Source organism: Saimiri boliviensis, chromosome 1, assembly GCF_048565385.1.
Source record: "Saimiri boliviensis isolate mSaiBol1 chromosome 1, mSaiBol1.pri, whole genome shotgun sequence".
NCBI lineage: Eukaryota > Metazoa > Chordata > Mammalia > Primates > Cebidae > Saimiri > Saimiri boliviensis.
The window spans coordinates 75264636-75283946 of record NC_133449.1 but is presented as its reverse complement, the minus strand read 5'-3'; the positions used below and the strand labels follow the sequence as shown (position 1 = coordinate 75283946).

Here is a 19311-nt window from a genome sequence, read left to right as displayed (position 1 = left end):
CAGTCTCTCTTCTCCCCTCCCCACTACCCTTCCCAACCTTCGGCTACCACCATTCTACTATCTACCTCCAGAAAATCAATTTTTTAGCTCCCACATATGGGTGACAACATGCAATATTTGTCTTTCTTCATTTTCTTGATGGTGTCTTTGAGGTATGAGATTTTAAAATTTGAAGTCCAGTTTATCAGTTTTTCTTTTGTTGCTCTTGCTTTTGTTACTGTATCTAAAAAACCATTGCCAAGCCCAGAGCTATGATTTGTTTTCTTCTAACAGTTTTATAGTTTTAGCTGTTAACATTTAGGTTAATGATACATTTTGTGGTAATTTTTGTATTTGGTTGTTTCTATACTCTTAATCTTCAGATAACATTAAAGAAATTATTGCAAGTCATGGGTATCTCTCTATTAAGAGGGTTCTTTCCCATTCATACTGGAAAAGATTAAACTCTGGGCTGGATTGCCATTGAAGTCATAAACAGTATACTCTAGAAAGAGCAATATGTTCTATTAATGCTTTTTAAATTGACCTATAATTACTCACCTTTTTAGTGCTTGGAATAAACAATTGAATTATGAATTGGCATATTTAGGAGTGGTATCTTATATGTTCCTTAAAGACATCATTCTGCCTTCATGTTTTCTATGGGAATTGTGACTACAAGCTTTCAATTTTTAGTTTATCAGAAAATTAAAGCGAGACAAAAATAATAAAAAATAGTACTCTCTCCCATAACAAAAAAGAAAAAACCTTCTTAAGACAACAAAAATTAGATCATAATGGAAACAACTGTGGAGAAACTCTTATTTCAGCTTATTTCTTCCAGCACCTCATCTCCAGTACCCAACTAATATTTTCCCATTCCCATTTTACAGATGAGGAAAATGAGGCAACTCCCTCCACTTCATCTAGCTTCTTCTGTTTTGGCCTTTTCTTAGACTTGCTCCAGTGGAGGACTCTGGCAGCAGGATACCTATCTTTATAGCAATCAGTCCCAGAGGAAAGAGCTTATCTTTCTAACAATTCTACCAATATTCCCAGAATTGTGTATGTTTATGTCACACATATATGTATATGTGTGTATCTATATGTATATGTCATATACATAACACATATAAGACGGGAAATAAGAGAGGAACCAAACATAAGCCAGAATTAGAGGATATGAGGAAAATGCCCAGCAGAATCATGAAATTCACAGACCTAAAGCAATTCAAGCACAAGTTTAAATGTCAGTGAAGGCCAGGTGCAGTGGCTCATGCCTATAATCCCAGCACTTTGGGAGGGAAATGCAGGGAGGATTGCTTGAGCTCAGGAGTTTGAGACCTGGCAACAATGGCAAAACCCAGTTTCTACCCAAAAAATACAAAAATTAGCTGGGCGTGGTGACGTGTGCCTGTGGCCCAGCTACTTAGGAGGGTGAGGTGGGGAGAATTGTTTGAGCCCAGGAGGTCGGGGCTACAGTGAGCTGTGATCATGCCACTGCACTCTAGTCTGGATGACAGAGCAAGACCCTGTCTCAAAAAAAGGAAAAAAAGTCAATAAAAGGTCATTGAAAACTCATCCTTCTTTTTATAAAATACAGAAGACATTTCTAGAAATAGAATGTTTTGTGAATGAATATTTATTAATCTCTCAACTGGAATGTATCAATGGGCAGAATAGATCCAGAATCAGAACACATTAGATGAATCAGGAATTTATTTATTTGGGGGAGAGTTTCAATTTTTGTCAATTAGACATGACTTATAACCAGAAACTATAGATGGAAAGCTTTTAGATAGTGAGAGAACATTTTAAAGATTATATAATGATGACTTGTACAAGATCTTCCATCTAATACTACAATTACACACCTTTAATCATTATTATTTTTGTTTATTTTTGAGACAGGGTCTCACTGTCTTCCAGGCTAGAACACAGTGGTGTAGTCACTGCTTACTGCAGCCTCAACCTCCCATGCTCAACTGATTCTCCCACCCCAGTCTTTCAAGTAGCTGGGACCACAGGCGTATGCCACCATGGCCAGCTAATTTTTGTATTTTTTGTAGAGACAGGATCTCTCCATGTTGCTCAGGCTGGTCTCAAACTCCTGAGCTTAAGTGATCCTCTTGCCTTAGCCTCCCAAAGTGCTGGGATTACAGGCATTAGCCACCATGCCTGGCCTAATAATTATTTTTTATTGTAAAAATACACAAGGAGAATTAAAAAAGAAAACATATCAAATAATTTTTACATTAACATAAAGTTATTTGTGTAATCTCTTTGAGTTTTTATCCTTTCTTTCTTTCTTTTCATCTTTTGAGACAGAGCCTCACTCTGTCACCCAGACTGGAGTGCAGTGGCACAATCTAAGCTCACTGTAGCCTCTGCCTCCTGGGTTCAAGTAATTTTCGTGTCTCAGCCTCCCAAGTAGCTAGGATTGCAGGCACTCACCACCATGCCCAGCTAATTTTGTATTTTTGGTAGAGATAGGATTTCATTATGTTGGCCAGGCTGGTCTTAAACTCCTGAGCTCAGGTGATCCACCTGCTTTGGCCTCCCAAAGTGCTAGGATTACAGGTGTGACCCACCATGCCCAGCTTCCCCCTCCAACCTTTTTTTTTTTTTTTAAACGTTTAAAAGAATCATAGAACACATACAAGACAAAAAACAACTTTTAATTATTCTATCTCTAAGGATATCTAGGAAGAGAGCTAAAATATTTCAGAGGAAAAGACAGTGAAAATAGGCCTTTATTTTCTTTCTTTGACAATTACTTTGAGGAATGAAAAGAGAAATTAAATAGTATGTTTGTTAAAACCCTGTCACATTCTTAATGACCATTACACTCTTGAAAGTTGCATGTGAGCTCAAGGGAATGTGTTAATCAGATTGTTTTGGCTAATGTTTAACAGGTTGCAGATCATCTCTCTCAGACAACATAATTTCAGTTTTGACAGGTATTAATTTTGCATATTTATAGTTATAATCATGTTGCCTTACAGACATAACTTTAAAAATTGATGTCTCTATTGAGTAAATCATAAAAATAATAATGTAAATACTACAATTCAAATTTTAGAAACATAAATTGTAAACAAGACCCCAGTACAAATATAGATTATAAATTTGTATGTGCTCTGACAAGTCTCTACGTGACTCTGCACAGGCAGCCACAAAAAAAGGGAAGACCTGGAAGTACAATAATACATATCTGATAATTGGATTTTATTGAGTGGGTGATCTATTAATGTTAGTCCCCAGCATATTGTCTTTTATAACACTTTTCTCAGGTTTTGTGTCATTGTTAAACAAAGCACAGTCACCTCTCATCAACTGAAACTTTCTAAGGCAAATACTAATCAATAACCTCTAGTAGAAGAGAAATATTAGCTCCAGGAGAGCAGGGATTTTATCTTTTTTATACACTACTTTCCCAATACCTACCACAATGCCTTGAACTGAGTAATTATTCACTAAATATTTCTTAATAAATTAATGGATTTTTCACTAAAAATATCAAAGAAAATAAAAATGACCAAGCAATCATTCAAAGTTGTACTAAGAGCTTGCAAAGTCATCTGAAAGTTAATAGGATATTATTAAGGGAAATTAATAAGATAAATCAGAATGAACTATTGGCAAAACTGATCCAGTAACTTTCTTGGGCTTTGTAAATATCCATAGCATACATTGTTGAAAACTAGTTCCCATTACATATGCCGTGCAGCAATTTCACATTACAGTGCAATATGTATGAGAGAGAAGCATTCAACAAGTTGGTCTGTTTATCACTAACAAATCACTGAGGGTTTTGGTAATTGTTATTTTGTCCAGCCTACAGCTGGACAAAACATATTGCAAACAAACTGATCAGCACAAGGTAGTTTTGTGAATAGCTAGAAAGAGTGTTATTACAATAATAAAATAAGCTGAACAGCTAACAATATGCCTCCTATTCTTGCTTTCATTGTTCAAGAGTGAATATTTCAAATACAATCAAATTGTCATCTTTAAATATACTCTCTTCAGCATGTGTTATGTGAAGAAAGATGGACAAGTATAACACTCTCCTTTTTTCACACTGAAGGATACTGGTTAGCAGGTGCTCACACATTTTTAAAATGAGAAATGGGACAGTGATAATGCAAGACAGTTGTTTCAAGGGGCTCTCTCAATATATGTAACTCAGTACTATATTCAGTATCTAAAATAGACTACATTTATTTCAGGGATAAAATATTGTGATTTAAAAAATTTTAGATAACAGGGTTTCTTCAGAAGACTGAACTATGGCACAAAAACCTGACTTGCTCAACACTTGAATTCTTGGAGAAAGAGATCAATGATGCATTATTGGGAATATTTTAAAATAGTATCCAAAAATTGTGACAGAATAGGAAGAAATATCCAGCAGGTCTCACGAAGTCATCTTCGTTTTCCAGGCTATGTTCTGATCACTGTCAGCCCAGTCACTAATTGGGTGACTTGCTGTGAAAAGAGAGACCTGGAACAATATTGCAGCTCTCTGGCTCTCATGATATTGCCCTTGCCCTGGAATTTTTCTCTATCTTGCCCTGCCCAGAAGATTGCCTAAACTGTACATGAGTTAATCCTGCCCTTTGAAAGCTGGGTTTATTTTCCAGCTCTACTTATCTGGGACAAATTTCAGTAACAGGTCTAAGTTCCCTTGGTTCATACCCAGCGCCCTGGTAAGTGGAGTTTTGCCTGATTTCAGCTTGCTTTGAAATTTTGCTTATTGTGTGTGTGTTCTTTGTACTGTATGGGATGGAGGTGCTTTGATTTTATACCACGAGGGTGGTAGTCAATGCCCTCCAGTATTATGAATTTCTACCAGCTTTTCTTAGCCTTTCCTGTCTAGCTTTATTATTTCAGAAGATATTAATTATATTATCTTGCTCATACAAATATAATCATCTATGAATTATTCAGAGGAAAACACTGGCTGGATGCTGTATCTGGTTCCCTGGATCTTTTTTTTCCAATTATTGAAAACACAGAAGAAATGAAGCAAAGGTCAGTCTATGCCTTATAATTTGCCAAAGGCTCTTAACATTTCATGGGAAATGATCAGTAAGTCTTGCTCAAGAATCCATACTGATTTTATAGGAGATGAATTTATTGAATTTAGCAAAGACTTTCTCAGCTATGCTCTTAATTCCAACTCAAATCTTTGCATCCATAATCCCAGTAATGGCCCACTTATTTGCAATGTGTAAATTATCTCAGATAGCTGCCTTTACCTTGACATACACGTTTGTGGACTGGGAGGGACTTCACCATCACGAAAATGTCTCAAGTAAATAGAAGGGTTAGATGGAGAGGATCCTATAGGCCAGTAAGGGCACTCTAGAGTTAGGGCTGGTATTTAGTTAGTCCACAACGGGACAAGCAGGTCAATGGTTTACAGTTGTCATCATTCTAACTGATTAATGCCTATGCTGTACTGTTGTTAACACATTGAGTGTCCACATTTTGAATATCATCGTTGCCTGCAATATATTCTTAAAAATTCCTAAGCTTGTAGTCATTCTCTATGTTGCTCCAGATTAACAACAGGAGTCAGTCTTGCAGAATCACCAGTCGATGATTCAGTCTCAGTACCTGAGTTTCACGGTAGTCAGGAATGCTCCTCTGCCTTTACCAACCAAGCCCATGTTGGCCTTTTCTAGATGCTATGGAGCTGGACAAAATTGAATTTTTAGTATACAACTGAGATCCTGGACTTAGGGCAATCTCAGGTTCAATGTGCAAAGCTTCATTATTACTAACTTCAAAGATTTGTTCATGGGTAACTGCAACAGAAACAATTTCACCAAAGAATACTGTTTTTAATTGAAAGATGATTTTCTAATGAAGCTTTTCTAATCCTTTATGCCAATCAAAGAACTTGGGTCCTATAATGATAGAGTTAAAAAATAAAAAAGGCCACCTTTTAAAATAATAAACAGGTTTTAAATTATTTTGTTAAGAGTTATTATTTAAATTATTTTGTTAAGAGTTATTATTTTGTTAAGAGTTATTTTTTAAGTTTATATAACAGGCATAAATCTCAATCTAAAGAAATTCAGGTTGGCAAGAAACACAGTTTTATTTTCCCATTACTCAATCTAATTTCTATTTCAAGCTCTGATTTCACAAGGAGTGGCAAACACTTAATCAGAGTCAATTTGCCAGGAACTGCATCTCAATTGCAGGGGCTTACATAGCATCAGGATGTCAGGGGAAGGGGATGGGGCATCCTTGCTCTTCATCTGCTATGCTCGCTCCTCTTAGAGTTCTAATATGCATCTTTCTGCAATAGCAGCCAGCTCCATGGATTGCTGCTGGGTTGATTTTGGTCCATCAGCAAGGACTCTTTAGGTCTGCTGGCTCTGCAGTGCCTCTGTACCCTTTCAGGTATCTGGAAATTGTGCTGGGCTTCCAGAACCTCCATGGTACTATATAAGTTTGCACTGTTCATTATGGTAGCTACTAGCCATATGTAGCCAATAAATAAATTAAAATTAAATAATATTAAAACTCAACTTCTGCAGTGACACTAGCCACATTTCACATGTCCAGTAATTCCAAGTAGCTCATGGTTTACTCCATTGGACAGCCAGATGTATGTTCATCATAGAAAGTTCTACTGGACTGTGCCACTCCAAAGTCTTGACTGACCTAAATAACAACCTAGTTGTTTCTTCTCTTAAGGGTATTGACACCTCTCCAGGTCTCTAATATATATATATTTCTATTAGTTCCCAGATCCCATAGATAGATCCTATCATTTCAGTTGCCTTTCTTCAAAGCTTGTGCCAGAATATGGTGAAATGAGGTCCTGTTCTCAAAAATCCACTAATATCCAGCTTTCATTACAACCCCTCCAAGTTCTGTCTTTCCTTTCTAGCCCAGGAAACTCATTTCTCATCTTTGGGAAAGGAAGTTTTACTACTGTCTGTATCAGCACTATCTAATAGGAATATAATGTGAGCCACATATGTAATTTAAATTGTTCCAATAGCTGCATCAAAAAAGAGTAAAGGAACAGATAAAATTAATTTTACTGTCTTTTATTTAACCCAATATATCAAAAATATTTTAATATGTAATCAATATAAATCTTATTAACATATTAATATTTTCTACATACTAAGTCTGAAATCAGTGTATATTTTATACTTATAGCACATCTCAATTTGGGCTAGCCACATTTCAAGTATTCGATAGTCACATGTGGCCATAGGCAAACATTGCAGGTTTAACTGGATTCCATTGCATTATTCCTCAAAGGGATAGGCTTTTGAAACTCAAAAACTGAGAGACGATCCAAGATGGCTGAATAGGAACAGCTCTGGGGTGCAGTTCCCAGTGAGAACACAGAGGGTGAGTGATCACCACATTTCCAGACAACTTTTTACTGCCCACAGACCAGGAAATTCCCAGGTGGAAAAGTGTCACAAGTCTCCAGTATGGCTCTTTCAGTCAGTGCAGTGGGTCTCCGCCCAAAAACTCACACAAATCTGGGAGCTATTTCAACTGGCATCTGGAATGCCTGGGAGACAGAGTCAACCATTCAAGTGAAAAAAAAGGGGGCTGAAACAGGGAGCCAGGAGATCTGGCTCGGTAGGTCCCAGACCCACAAAGACCAGCAATCTGAAATGCTCTGGACTGAGAGTTTCACAGCAAGCACAGCTGGACCCGGGACAGTCCAGCTTTGTGGGGAAGGGCATCCGCCATTACTGAGGCAGTCCACCACTACTGAGGCAGTCCGCCATTACTGAGGCAGTCCATGATTACCGAAGCAGTCCGCCATTACTGAGGCAGTCCACTATTACCGAGGCAGTCTGCCATTACTGAAGCAATCTGCCATTACCAAGGCAGTCTGCCATTACAGAGATAGTCTGCCATTACTCAGGCAGTTCTAACTATTCCTCTATAAACAAAACCGCAAGAGAGTTCACACAGCAGCTGAGCAGAGCCCATGGAAGCTCAGCAACGCCTCTGCTGGCAGACTTTGACTAGGCTACCTCTTCGCTGCGCAGGGCATCTCTGAAAAAAGGCAGCAGCACATCAGGAATTTATAAATAAAGCCCCACCTTCCCAGGACAGAGCACCTGGGAAAAAAAGGTGGTTATGAGTTCTGCTGCAGCAGCCTTAAATGTACCTGCCCAGCAGCTCCAAACAGAACAAATTAGCTCACGGCTCAGCACTTGGGCTCCTATAAGGGACAGACTGTCTCCTCAAGCAGCTCCCAGACCCTCATATATCCAAAGAGACACCTCATAAAGGAGAGCTCAGGCTGACATCTGGTGTGTATCCTTCTGGGACAAAGATAACAGAGGAAGAAACTAGCAGCAACTCTTATTGTTCTGCAGCTGCTACAGGTGATCCCCAGGCAAGCAGGGTCTGGAGTGGACCTCCAACAGTCCTATGGCAGAGGGGCATGACTATTAGAAGGAAAACTAAAAAACAGAAAGAAATAACTACATCATCAACAAAAAGGATGTCCACTCAGAGACCCCATCTGAAAGTCACCAACTACAAAGACCACAGGTAAATAAATCCACAAAGGTGGGAAGAAACCAATGAAAAAGGATGAAAACAACCAAAACCAGAATGCCTCTCCTCCTCCAAGGGATCACAACTCCTCACCAGCAAGGGAACGAGGCTGGATGGAGAATGAGTCTGATGAATTGACAGAAACGGGCTTCAAAAGGTGGGTAACAACAAACTTCTCTGAGCTAAAAGAATATGTTCTAACCCAATACAAAGAAACTAAGAACCTTGAAAAAAGGTTTGATGAAATGTTAATGAGAATAAACAGTTTATAGAAAAATATAAATGAATTGATAGAGCTGAAAAACACAATGTGAGAACTTTGTAAAGCATACACAAATTTCAATAGCTGAATCGACCAAGCAGAAGAAAGGATATCAGAGATTGAAGATCAACTCAATGAAATAAAAAGAGAAGGCAAGATTAGAGAAAAAAGAGTAAAAAGAAATGAATAAAGCCTCCAAGAAATATGGGATTAGGTGAAAAGACCTAATCTATGCTTGATAGGTATACCTGAATGTGATGGACAGAATGAATCCAAGCTGGAAAACACTCATCAGGATATTATCCTGGAGAACTTCCCAAACCTAGGAAGGCAGGCCAATATTCAAGTCTAGGAAATACAGAGAACACCAGAAGGTATTCCTGAAGAAGAGCAACCCCAAGGCACATAAATGTCAGATTCACTAGGGTTGAAATGAAGGAAAAAATGCTAAGGGCAGCCAGAGAGAAAGGTCAGGTCACCCACAAAGGGAAGCCCAGCAGACTCACAGAGGATCTCCCAGCAGAAACCCTACACGCCGGAAGAGAGTGGGGGCCAATATTCAACATCCTTAAATAAAAGAATTTTCAACCTAGAATTTCATATCCAGTCAAACTAAGCTTCCTAAGAGAAGGAGAAATAAAATCCTTTACGAACAAGCAATTGCTCAGAGATTTCATCACCACCAGGCCTGCCTTACAAGAGCTCTTGAAAGAAGCACTAAACATAGAAAGGAACAACCAGTACCAGCCACTCCAAAAATGTACCAAATGGTAAAGAGCAGTGACACAATGAAGAAACTGCATCAACTAACAGGCAAAACAACCAACTAGCATCAAAAGGCAGGATCAAATTCACACATAACAATATTAACCTTAAATATAAAGGGGCCAAATGCCCCAATCAAAAGAAACAGAGTAGCAAATTGATTAAAATGTCAAAACCCATGAGTGTGATGTATCTAGGAAACCCATCTCACATGCAAGGATACACATAGGTTTAAAATAAAGGGATGGAGGAAGATTTACCAAGCAAATGGAGAGCAATAAAAAGCAGGAGTTGCATTTCTAGTCTCTAATAAAATAGACTTGAAACCAACAAAGATCAAAAGAGACAAAGAGGGGCATTACATAACAGTAAAAGAATCAATGCAACAAGAAGAGCTAACTATCCTAAATATATATGCACCCAATAGAAGAGCACCCAGATGCATAAAGCAAGTTCTTAACAACCTACAAAGAGACGTAGACTCCCACACAATAATAGTGGGAGATTTTAACACTCCACTGTCACTATCAGACAGATCGAGACAGAAAATTAACAAGGATATCCAAGACTTGAACTCAGACCTTGACCAAGCAAATCTAATATACATCTACAAAACTCTCCACCCTAAATCCACAGAATATACATTCTTCTCAGCACCACATCATACCTACTCTAAAATTGACCACATGATTGGAAGTAAATCACTCCTCAGCAAATGCAAAAGATCGGAAATCATAACAAACAGTCTCTCAGACCACAGTGCAATCAAATTAGAACTCAGGATTAAGAAACTAAGAACCACACAACTCATGGAAATGGCACAACTGGCTCTTGAATGTTGACTGCACAAATGATGAAACGAAGGCAGAAATAAAGATGTTCTTCAAAACCAACGAGAATGAAGACAAATGTACCAGAATCTCTGGGACACATTTAAAGCAGTGTCTAGAGGAAAATTTATAGCAAGAAATGCCCACATGAGAAGCAAGGAAAGATCTAAAATTGACACCCTATCATCAAAATTGAAAGAGCTAGAGGAGCAAGATAAAAAAATCTCAAAACCTAGCAGAAGACAAGAAATAACTAATATCAGAACAGAAATGAAGGACATAGAGACACAAAAATCCCTTAAAGAAAATCAATAAATCCAGGAGCTGGTTTTTCAAAAAGATAAAGAAAAAAAAAAAAAAGACCACTAGCCAGATTAATAAAAAAGAAAAGAGAGAATAATCAAATAGATGCAATAAAAAACAATAAAGGGGATATCACCACAGATTCCACAGAAATACGAAACACCATCAGAGATTACTACAAACAGCTCTATGCATATAAACCAGTAAACCTGGAAGAAATGGATAAATTCTTAGACACTTGCATCCTCCCAAGCCTAAACCAGGAGAAAGTTGAAACCCTAAATAGACCAATAGCAAGGGCTGAAGTTGAGGCAGCAATTAATAGCCTAGCAACCAAAAAAAGCCCAGGTCCAGATGGGTTCACAGCTGAATTCTACCATATGTACAAAGAGGAGCTGGTACCACTCCTTCTGAAACTATTCCAAACAATCCAAAAAGAGGGAATCCTTCCCAAATTATTTTATGAGACCAACATGATCCTGATACCAAAACCTGGCAGAGAATCAACAACAACAACAACAAAAAGGAAACTCAGGCCAATATCCATGATGAACATAGATGCAAAAATCTTCAATAAAATACTGGCAAACCGATTGCAACAGCACATCAAAAAGCTTATCCATCACGACAAGTAGGATTCATCCCAGGGATGCAAGGCTGGTTCAACATATGCAAGTCTATAAATGTAATCCACTACATCAACAGAACCAAAGACAAAAACCACATGATTATCTCAACAGATGCAGAGAAGGCCTTTGACAAAATTAAACAGCCTTTTATGCTAAAAACTCTCAATAAACTAGGTATCGGTGGAACATATCTCAAAATAATAAAAGCTATTTATGACAAACCCACAGCCAATATCATACTGAATGGGCAAAAACTGAAAGCATTCCCTTTGAAATCTGGCACTAGACAAGGATGCCCTCTCTCACCACACCTATTCAATATAGTATTGGAAGTTCTAGCCAGAGCAATCAGGGAAGAAAAAGAAAAAAAGGGTATTCAATTAGGAAAGGAGGAAGTCAAATTGTCTCTATTTGCAGACGACATGATTGTATATTTAGAAGACCCCATTGTCTCAGCCCAAAATCTTCTGAAACTGATAAGCAACTTCAGGAAAGTCTCAGCATACAAAATCAATGTGTAAAAATCACAAGCATTCCTATACACCAATAACAGACTCAAAGAGAGTCAAATCAAGAACAAACTCCCATTCACAATTGCTACAAAGAGAATAAAATACCTAGGAATACAACTAACGAAGAATGTAAAGGACCTCTTCAAGGAGAACTACAAACCACTGCTCAACAGAATAAGAGAGGACACAAACACATGAAGAAATATTCCATGCTCATGGTTAGGAAGAAACAATGTCGTGAAAATGGCCATACCGCCCAAGGTAATTTATAGATTCAACGCTATCCCCATCAAGCTGCCAATGACCTTCTTCACAGAACTGGAAAAATCCACCTTAAACTTCATATGGAACCAAAAGAGAGCCCTCATAGCCAAGTCAATTCTAAGCAAAAAGAACAAAGCTAGAGGCATCACACTACCTGACCTCAAACTATACTACAAGGCTGCAGTAATCAAAACAGAGATATAGACAAATGGAACAGAACAGAGGCCTCAGAGGTAACACCACACATCTACAAACATCTGCTCTTTGACAAACCTGACAAAAACAAGCAACGGGGAAAGGATTCCCTGTTTAATAAATGGTGTTAGGAAAACTGGCTAGCCATGTTCAGAAAGCAGAAACTGGACGCCTTCCTGACACCTTACGCTAAAATTGACTCCATAAGGATTAAAGATCTAAACATAAGACCTAACACTATAAAAACCCTAGAAGAAAACCTAGGTAAAACCACTCAGGACATAGGCATAGTCAAGGACTTCATGACTGAAACACCAAAAACATTGGCAACAAAAGCCAAAATACATAAATGGGATCTAATTAAATTCCAGAGCTTCTGCACAGCAAAAGAAACAATCATTAGAGTGAACTCGCAACCAATAGAATAGGAAACACTTTTTGCATTCTACCCATCTGACAAAGGGCTCATATCCAGAATCTACAAAGAACTGAAACAGATTTACAAGAAAACAAACAAACAAACAAACCCATTCAAGAGTGGGCAAAGGGTATGAACAGACACTTTTCAAAAGAAGATCAAAACCATTTTGAGATACCATCTCACACCAGTTAGAATGGCAATCATTAAAAAATCTGCAGACAACAGATGCTGGAGAGGATGTGGAGAAATAGGAACACTTTTACACTGTCGGTGGTAGTGTAAATTAGTTCAACCATTGTGGAAGACAGTGTGGCAATTCCTCAAGGACCAGGAATGGAAATTCTGTTCGACCCAGCAATCCCATTACTGGGAATATATCCAAAGGATTATAAATCATTCTGTTATAAAGACACATGCACACATATGTTCATTGTGGCACTGTTTACAATAGCAAAGACCTGGAACCAACCCAAATGCCCATCGATGATAGAATGGACAGGGAAAATGTGGCACATATACACCATGGGATACTATGCAGCCATAAAAAACGATGAGTCTGTGTCCTTTGTAGGAACATGGATGAAACTGGAAACCATCATTCTCAGCAAATTGACACAAGAACAGAAAATCAAACACTGCATGTTCTCACTCATAGGCGGGTGTTTAACAATGAGAACCCATGGACATAAGGAGGGAAGCATCACACACTAGGGTCTGTTGGGAGTGACTTGGGGAGGGACAGCACCAGGTAGGGAGTTGGGGAGGCATAACATGGGGAGAAATGCCAGGTATAGGTGATGGGGATGAAGGCGGCAAGGCACATTGCCATGTACGTACCTATGCAACAAACCTGAATGTTCTTCACATGTACCCCGGAACATAAAGTGCAATTAAAAAAAAAAAAAGAAACTCAAAAACCAAGAAAAAAATTTTGTTTTTCTACATTCTGTTATATTTCTTTCCTGAAACAATGAGCAAAGACCAGCCTAAATGAGGGTGAGTGCGATGCTGAGACTATCTTTGGGTGGGATATAAGAGGAAAAAAGCCGTAGCAAGAAAGGAAATATTTAGTACTTGGAAAAACAACTACTACAGAAACCATTAGTTAAAATTTTAAAAGTATTAGCCTGTCACAGTGAGTTTTTAAGGACATAAAAATTGCTATAGGATTGTTGGAAGTAAATTTGTTTGCTGTGGGTTTAAAACAATTTCATTAGCAGTTAAAAAATGCAGTAATATTTTTGTGTATAGTATAACCGCTGTGGTAACTGGAAAAAAAAATACAAAAGCCTGTAGTGTTTTTATTAGGAGTAAATATTATTATTAGGAATAAGGCACAGATAAATTCCATCAGTAGTTAAATCCTGCAATAATACCTCTGGCAATTTTTACTGCAATAACTGTAAAACCCAAAGATATGAATTTTAGCACTAGGAAAGATAATAATAATTCAAGACTATGGCTGCATTTCATAGACTGTCACTAGAATCTCCATTTGTGGGGTTTCTGAAGCAGTGACTAGCTGAAGCAGTGAAAGCTGTTTTGCAGAAAATAATCTCTGTCATTCTCAAAATTGTCACGGCAGAGGAGATTTAAAGTTTTTGGATGCTGTTTTCCACTTATTTCTTTGTATTCTATCTTAATTTTAAGCTTGATGATATTTAAAGGAAAATTTGAAATTACTTTAAATGTTGAATCTTCTGTTAGTAAAACATTTTGCAGTCAACAACCTGGGTCAAATGGACAGGACAATTAATGTAACTTGCATTAAAAATGGGACAGAAGGAGATGATAAATCAAGACCCTAGTAAATAGGGAATTAGAAGGGGGCAGACACAATGAGCAATCTTGGAAGTGGGAGGGTGGGTAGGAGGTACCTGTTGGTTGGTAGAAGAAATGAGACCTTAGGAAAAAGGTAACTTCTAGCATGCCAAAAGATTCCAGCTAATATATGACACAAGAAGTGGTCACAAGGATTGAGGATAAGTGGATTCTTAGTAATTATTATAAAATCCTGAGTCCACCTAAATTATTGCTATTCCACTCTTGGTATTAATTGAATTAACGGGAGATAAATAATGTTAAATGTACTCTTTAAGACTCTTTAGTCTGTGAGGTAGTGATGTTTGGCACTAAGTATTGCCTAAGTTTTCTTGAAGGTCTGTTCTTTCCTGGCTTGTTTTCTGTTTTACAGAATCATGCTTTAAGAAGCTGGGACTCAGAGAGGTTAAGTAATTTGTGTTACTTTCTTGTGTGCACACCTAAAATCTGTTCTGAAACTCTTTGAGAACAGGGACTGTCAACTTTTACTTACTATTGGTAGTATTTAATATGATCAGGCTGGGAGCAGTGGTTCACGCCTGCAATCCCAGCACTTTTTAAGGCTGAGGCAGATAGATCACTTGACCTCAGGAATTCAGCCTGGGCAACATGGTGAAACCTGTCTTTATAAAAAGTACAAAACATTTGCCTATCAGTTAATAGAGCTGCTCCTTAAAAAAAAAAAAAAAATTAGCCAGGCATGCTAGCATGCAACTGTAGTCCCAGCTACTCGGAAGGTTGGGGTGGGAGGACTTCTTGAGCCTGGGTGGTTGAGGCTGTAGTGAGCCTTGATGAGGAAACAGCACTCCAGCCTGAGTGACAGAGAGAGACCCTGTCTCAAGAAAAATAAAAGATTACTACTCAGTTGGTGTTCAGTAATTCTCAGCAAAGCAGACCAAAAGAGCTGAATATATTCTATATATAATATTCCTCAATAAATTTAGTTAGTAGGTTATTTTTAAAAATGTTATGGGGGAAGAAGTAGCTGCTGGGTAGGGCCTCTAGAAGACAGCCTATGAACATAAGGCCATCGGCAGAACAATGTCAAGGGCTGTTCTTAATTCCTTCACTCATTTAGTAAACTATTCTAACCTTGATCTCTTCTTAGCTACCTTGGTGTCTAGAAGGAAAAGTAAGAGTTTACATCCAAGACAAATGCTTCCTCTAAAAAGAAGAGCTGTCATAAGAAACTATCAGTCTCTTGAAATGTTCCACAACTTGAGGAAGATTCCCTAGGGATCCCTACAACTTTATTAATTTTTTTAAAGACACTGTTTAAAACTTATTACTTTTAAGAGAATTTCTTTACAATAAGGTCTCTCTTTTCCCTCTCTCTTTTGAGTAAGGGAAGCATGCTAAAAGAAACCAGAATGACCGCATGAGAAAGTTTGAGAACTAACGAAGAATAATAATGAATAGGGTGCAAAAACCTTCTGATCATCATGTGGATTGTTTCTGAGAGCAACTTGGATGAAAATAATTTAGACCATTTCCACAAATAAAATTCCACACACTAAACGCCTACTTACGATGCAGAATATATTATTTTATGAGATCATAATGGCTATAGGTCGTAGTGATTTCGTGAACCACCCAGGAGGGGCATCAGAGAACTCTTAAGATGCACACAAAATAAGAATCAATATGATTATTATGGTTATCTTAACATTTTGAATTGACTAGCAAAATAAGGAATAACTACGCTCTTTTCTGTAAAATGCACATTGTGCTCTTTTATTATTAGCTCACTTTCTTTACTGAAAGTGGAAATTGAATTATACTGGATTCAAGCCTTCCATTTGTCTCCCCATCTCTCTTGATTCTTCAACATCTGTCTCTCCACTTTCTCTTGGTCCCCAGTGTCTACAGATGGACTCAATTCTCACCCATCACTGCTTTCCCTTCCTGTCCCTGAAAGAATCCTACCTAGACCCTAACTTTTCTAGCTACTTTGTCCATGCACCCTGCTTTCCAACATTAGTAGTAAGATTGAATGATCCTTGTTTCCAGAGCCCATCTGGCTTACTTTCTTTTTATGTTAGCTTCCCTCTTTTTTTTTCCTAAACTATCTGCCCATTGCTTGCTTAGCTCCTACCTCTCTTATCATTCCTTCTCAGTCTCTTTGCCGTTTTGCTCTGCTTATTCTTTAAATGCTAGGATTCCCCTGAAGTTTCATTTTTTGTCCTTTCTCTACACCAGAGGTCTGTGAACCGTCTAAAACTGAAAACAAATCTTCGTGTTTTGAGACGGAACACTTTTTCCCCCTTGAGAAAGTATCCGTAGCTTTCATATGCTCAAAAGGGCCCTTGACTCTTTTAACAAGGTTAAGTGTTCCTGCCCTCACTCTGACTCCTCCTCTTTGCCTTTGACCACCCTTTTTATAGGCTAGCTGTTTCCATATCCATCTACAATTATCACTAGGGGTAAAAGAGGCCGACAGCGAAGAGAAGAAACCAAGATTCAATGAAATGTTGAAGACTCCGAACAAGAAGAAATTGTACTGTACACCTTTTGTGTCTAGCTCAGCTGATTCAATCCCGTAGAGGACCAGTTGACTCATTGTTGAGCGGGGAGTCGGGGTGCCTGGCAGGATCATTACTTCAGGTTGTCAGGTAAGGTTCCAGGAGGAATTGGTGAAATAAAGGCTGTATGTGCAAAAACCCTAGTTGCCAGTGGCGGAGGAGCGGGCGCGCCCAGTTCCTGGCGGACATGAGAGAAGAGAAATCCACAGGCAGCCGCACTGCCCACAGCTGCAGCGAAGCCAGTCTCCAGGTCTGCAATCACCCTTAGGGGCTAGAAACCCCGCCCAGCACCGGCGGTGCCTTTGACGGACAGCCACCTTCTGCAATCATCTTCCAGTTCACTATAAACACTCCCCATTCTTCCCGCCTATCGCTTTTCTCTCCAAGCCAATCAGAAGAATGGGCGGGATCGTCCTTGGTTCCTTTTTTTTTTTTTTTTTTTTTTTTTTTTTTAAAAAAAAAGGTAGCCTGTGTGTCGCATTCCGGCTGGGGGGAAAAAACCACCTCCCGAGCAAGGAGAAGGTGGAGCCCCTGTGATGGGCACGCAGTTCTACCAATGAGGCGCCCCAGCCACGCTAAGACCCGGTCGCTAAGGTAGGCGGGGCACGCGCGGGGTCCGGCCAATGGCGACGGGGCGGTGGAGGTTGAGCTGCAGTGGGTAGGGTTAGTGTGAGAGGTGCGGCGGGGGAGGTAATGATGGTGGCGGAGGAGGAAGGCGGGGGAGGGGGTGCTGGGCACTGAGCGGCGGCACTGGCAGGATTTGGTAGGGTGGGGGACGGTCGCGGGGCGATCCGTCAGGGAGGGGGCGGGCGTGAGGGGCGCCGTCCGCCTGAGGGGCTGCACCTCCCGGCTCCCGCGAGCGCTGTGGCTGGCTTGGCTGTTCCATGTGGCTCCGGCGGGGATGGAGGACTCGGTGGCGGCGGCGGCGGCTGCTGCTGCGGCGGCGACGAAGGAGCGGCTCTGAGAAGGGAACGGGGCTAGACTCAGCCCGACAGCGGGATTAGAGGTGTGAGGAGGGGGCGGGAATGGACGAGCGGCGGGGCCGGGGCTCGGGGTCCGGGCTGGGGTCTTCTGGTATCGCCTGGGTGACAGGGACCGCTGACGAGCCACCGCCTGCCTCCGCTGGGGGGCAGGGGTCTGGGCTCCTGGCGTGAGGAGACTGTCCTCTGGCGGACTGTTCCCCTGAGGATGGGGGAGGGAGGCACCGCACCCCGCACCGTCCACTTGCCCAGCTGGTCATTGCTTCACGCCCAGGCAGGAGTTTCCATTTCCCTCCGGTTGGCAGTGAAGGAGCTTAAGTGGCCTGGAGCCGGGACATTGCCCTCTCTCTGCCTGGAGATTTCCCTCTACTCTTCGTTCCCCATCCATTTCCCCCTCTGACTGAAAAACAGCTTTCCTCCTGGCTCCCTAATTTAATGCAAGCAAATATTCTTGGACTTGAGGCTATTAATTATCGGCTGAAAAACAAAGTTTAATAAAAAATACTCCACTCCTCCCTTTGACTGGCCGTGGACATTAAACAGCATCCCTAGACTTTCCCGCTCTGCTCGCCCTTCTGTGATGCTAACACGGGAAGTAGGGCCCGGAGTTACCATCTCTCTGGGTTGTTGTTGATGCTGACTACCTGATATGTCGCTCCACGTCTTCTCTGTGAATTGTAATTTCTTCCTTGGTGTCTTGCATCCTTGATGTTACTGGCTTTTGAGGTCGGTGTTTTGTTTCATTGTTTAAAAGACATGCAGACAACTGGGATGGTCTTTTGCAGCGTTATTTAACATGGTTGGTTAGTCACTTCTCATGATTCTCATATTCTTTCTCTTTTTGTCTTTGTTTTGATTTTCAGTACTCCAGAATACGCATCATATAGCCCTTGAGGTGGCATGGTGATGTCTCCATGAGGGAACCTCCTCCCATTCATCCTGTCATGTATATCATAGTGTTCTTGACTGGGCCATTCATTTAAGATGGGATTTACCCTGTGAAACTGGGAGAAGACTTATGGACCCCAAGCATCATTTCAAGTTGTAGTTGAGTTTTTAAAAGGCATACATGCAAAGCTCCTTTGCTTTGGACCCTCTGCATTATTAAAGCTGCTGTATTGCTAACCCACAACTGCTCCAGTGTATTGACTGATCATCATGGCTTCAGTTTGGAAGAGACTGCAGCGTGTGGGAAAACATGCATCCAAGTTCCAGTTTGTGGCCTCCTACCAGGAGCTGATGGTTGAGTGTACGAAGAAATGG

At 40.0% G+C, this 19311-nt stretch overlaps 1 protein-coding gene across 15 annotated transcripts in view; it reads left to right on the top strand.

Moving 5' to 3' along the window:
* EHBP1 (EH domain binding protein 1) overlaps window positions 1–19311 on the top strand; it is a 560843-nt gene that overhangs the window by 206604 nt on the left and 334928 nt on the right. For 4 of the 15 annotated variants that reach the window (XM_039477340.1, XM_039477320.1, XM_074399300.1 and 1 more), the window contains exons 1-2: window positions 17674–17758; window positions 18912–19310. In XM_039477340.1, the coding sequence (XP_039333274.1) occupies window positions 19207–19310 (104 nt within the window). In that variant the 5' untranslated portion in view covers window positions 17674–17758; window positions 18912–19206. The other 11 variants (XM_074399320.1, XM_039477337.1, XM_039477310.1 and 8 more) reach the window with 7 other exon arrangements.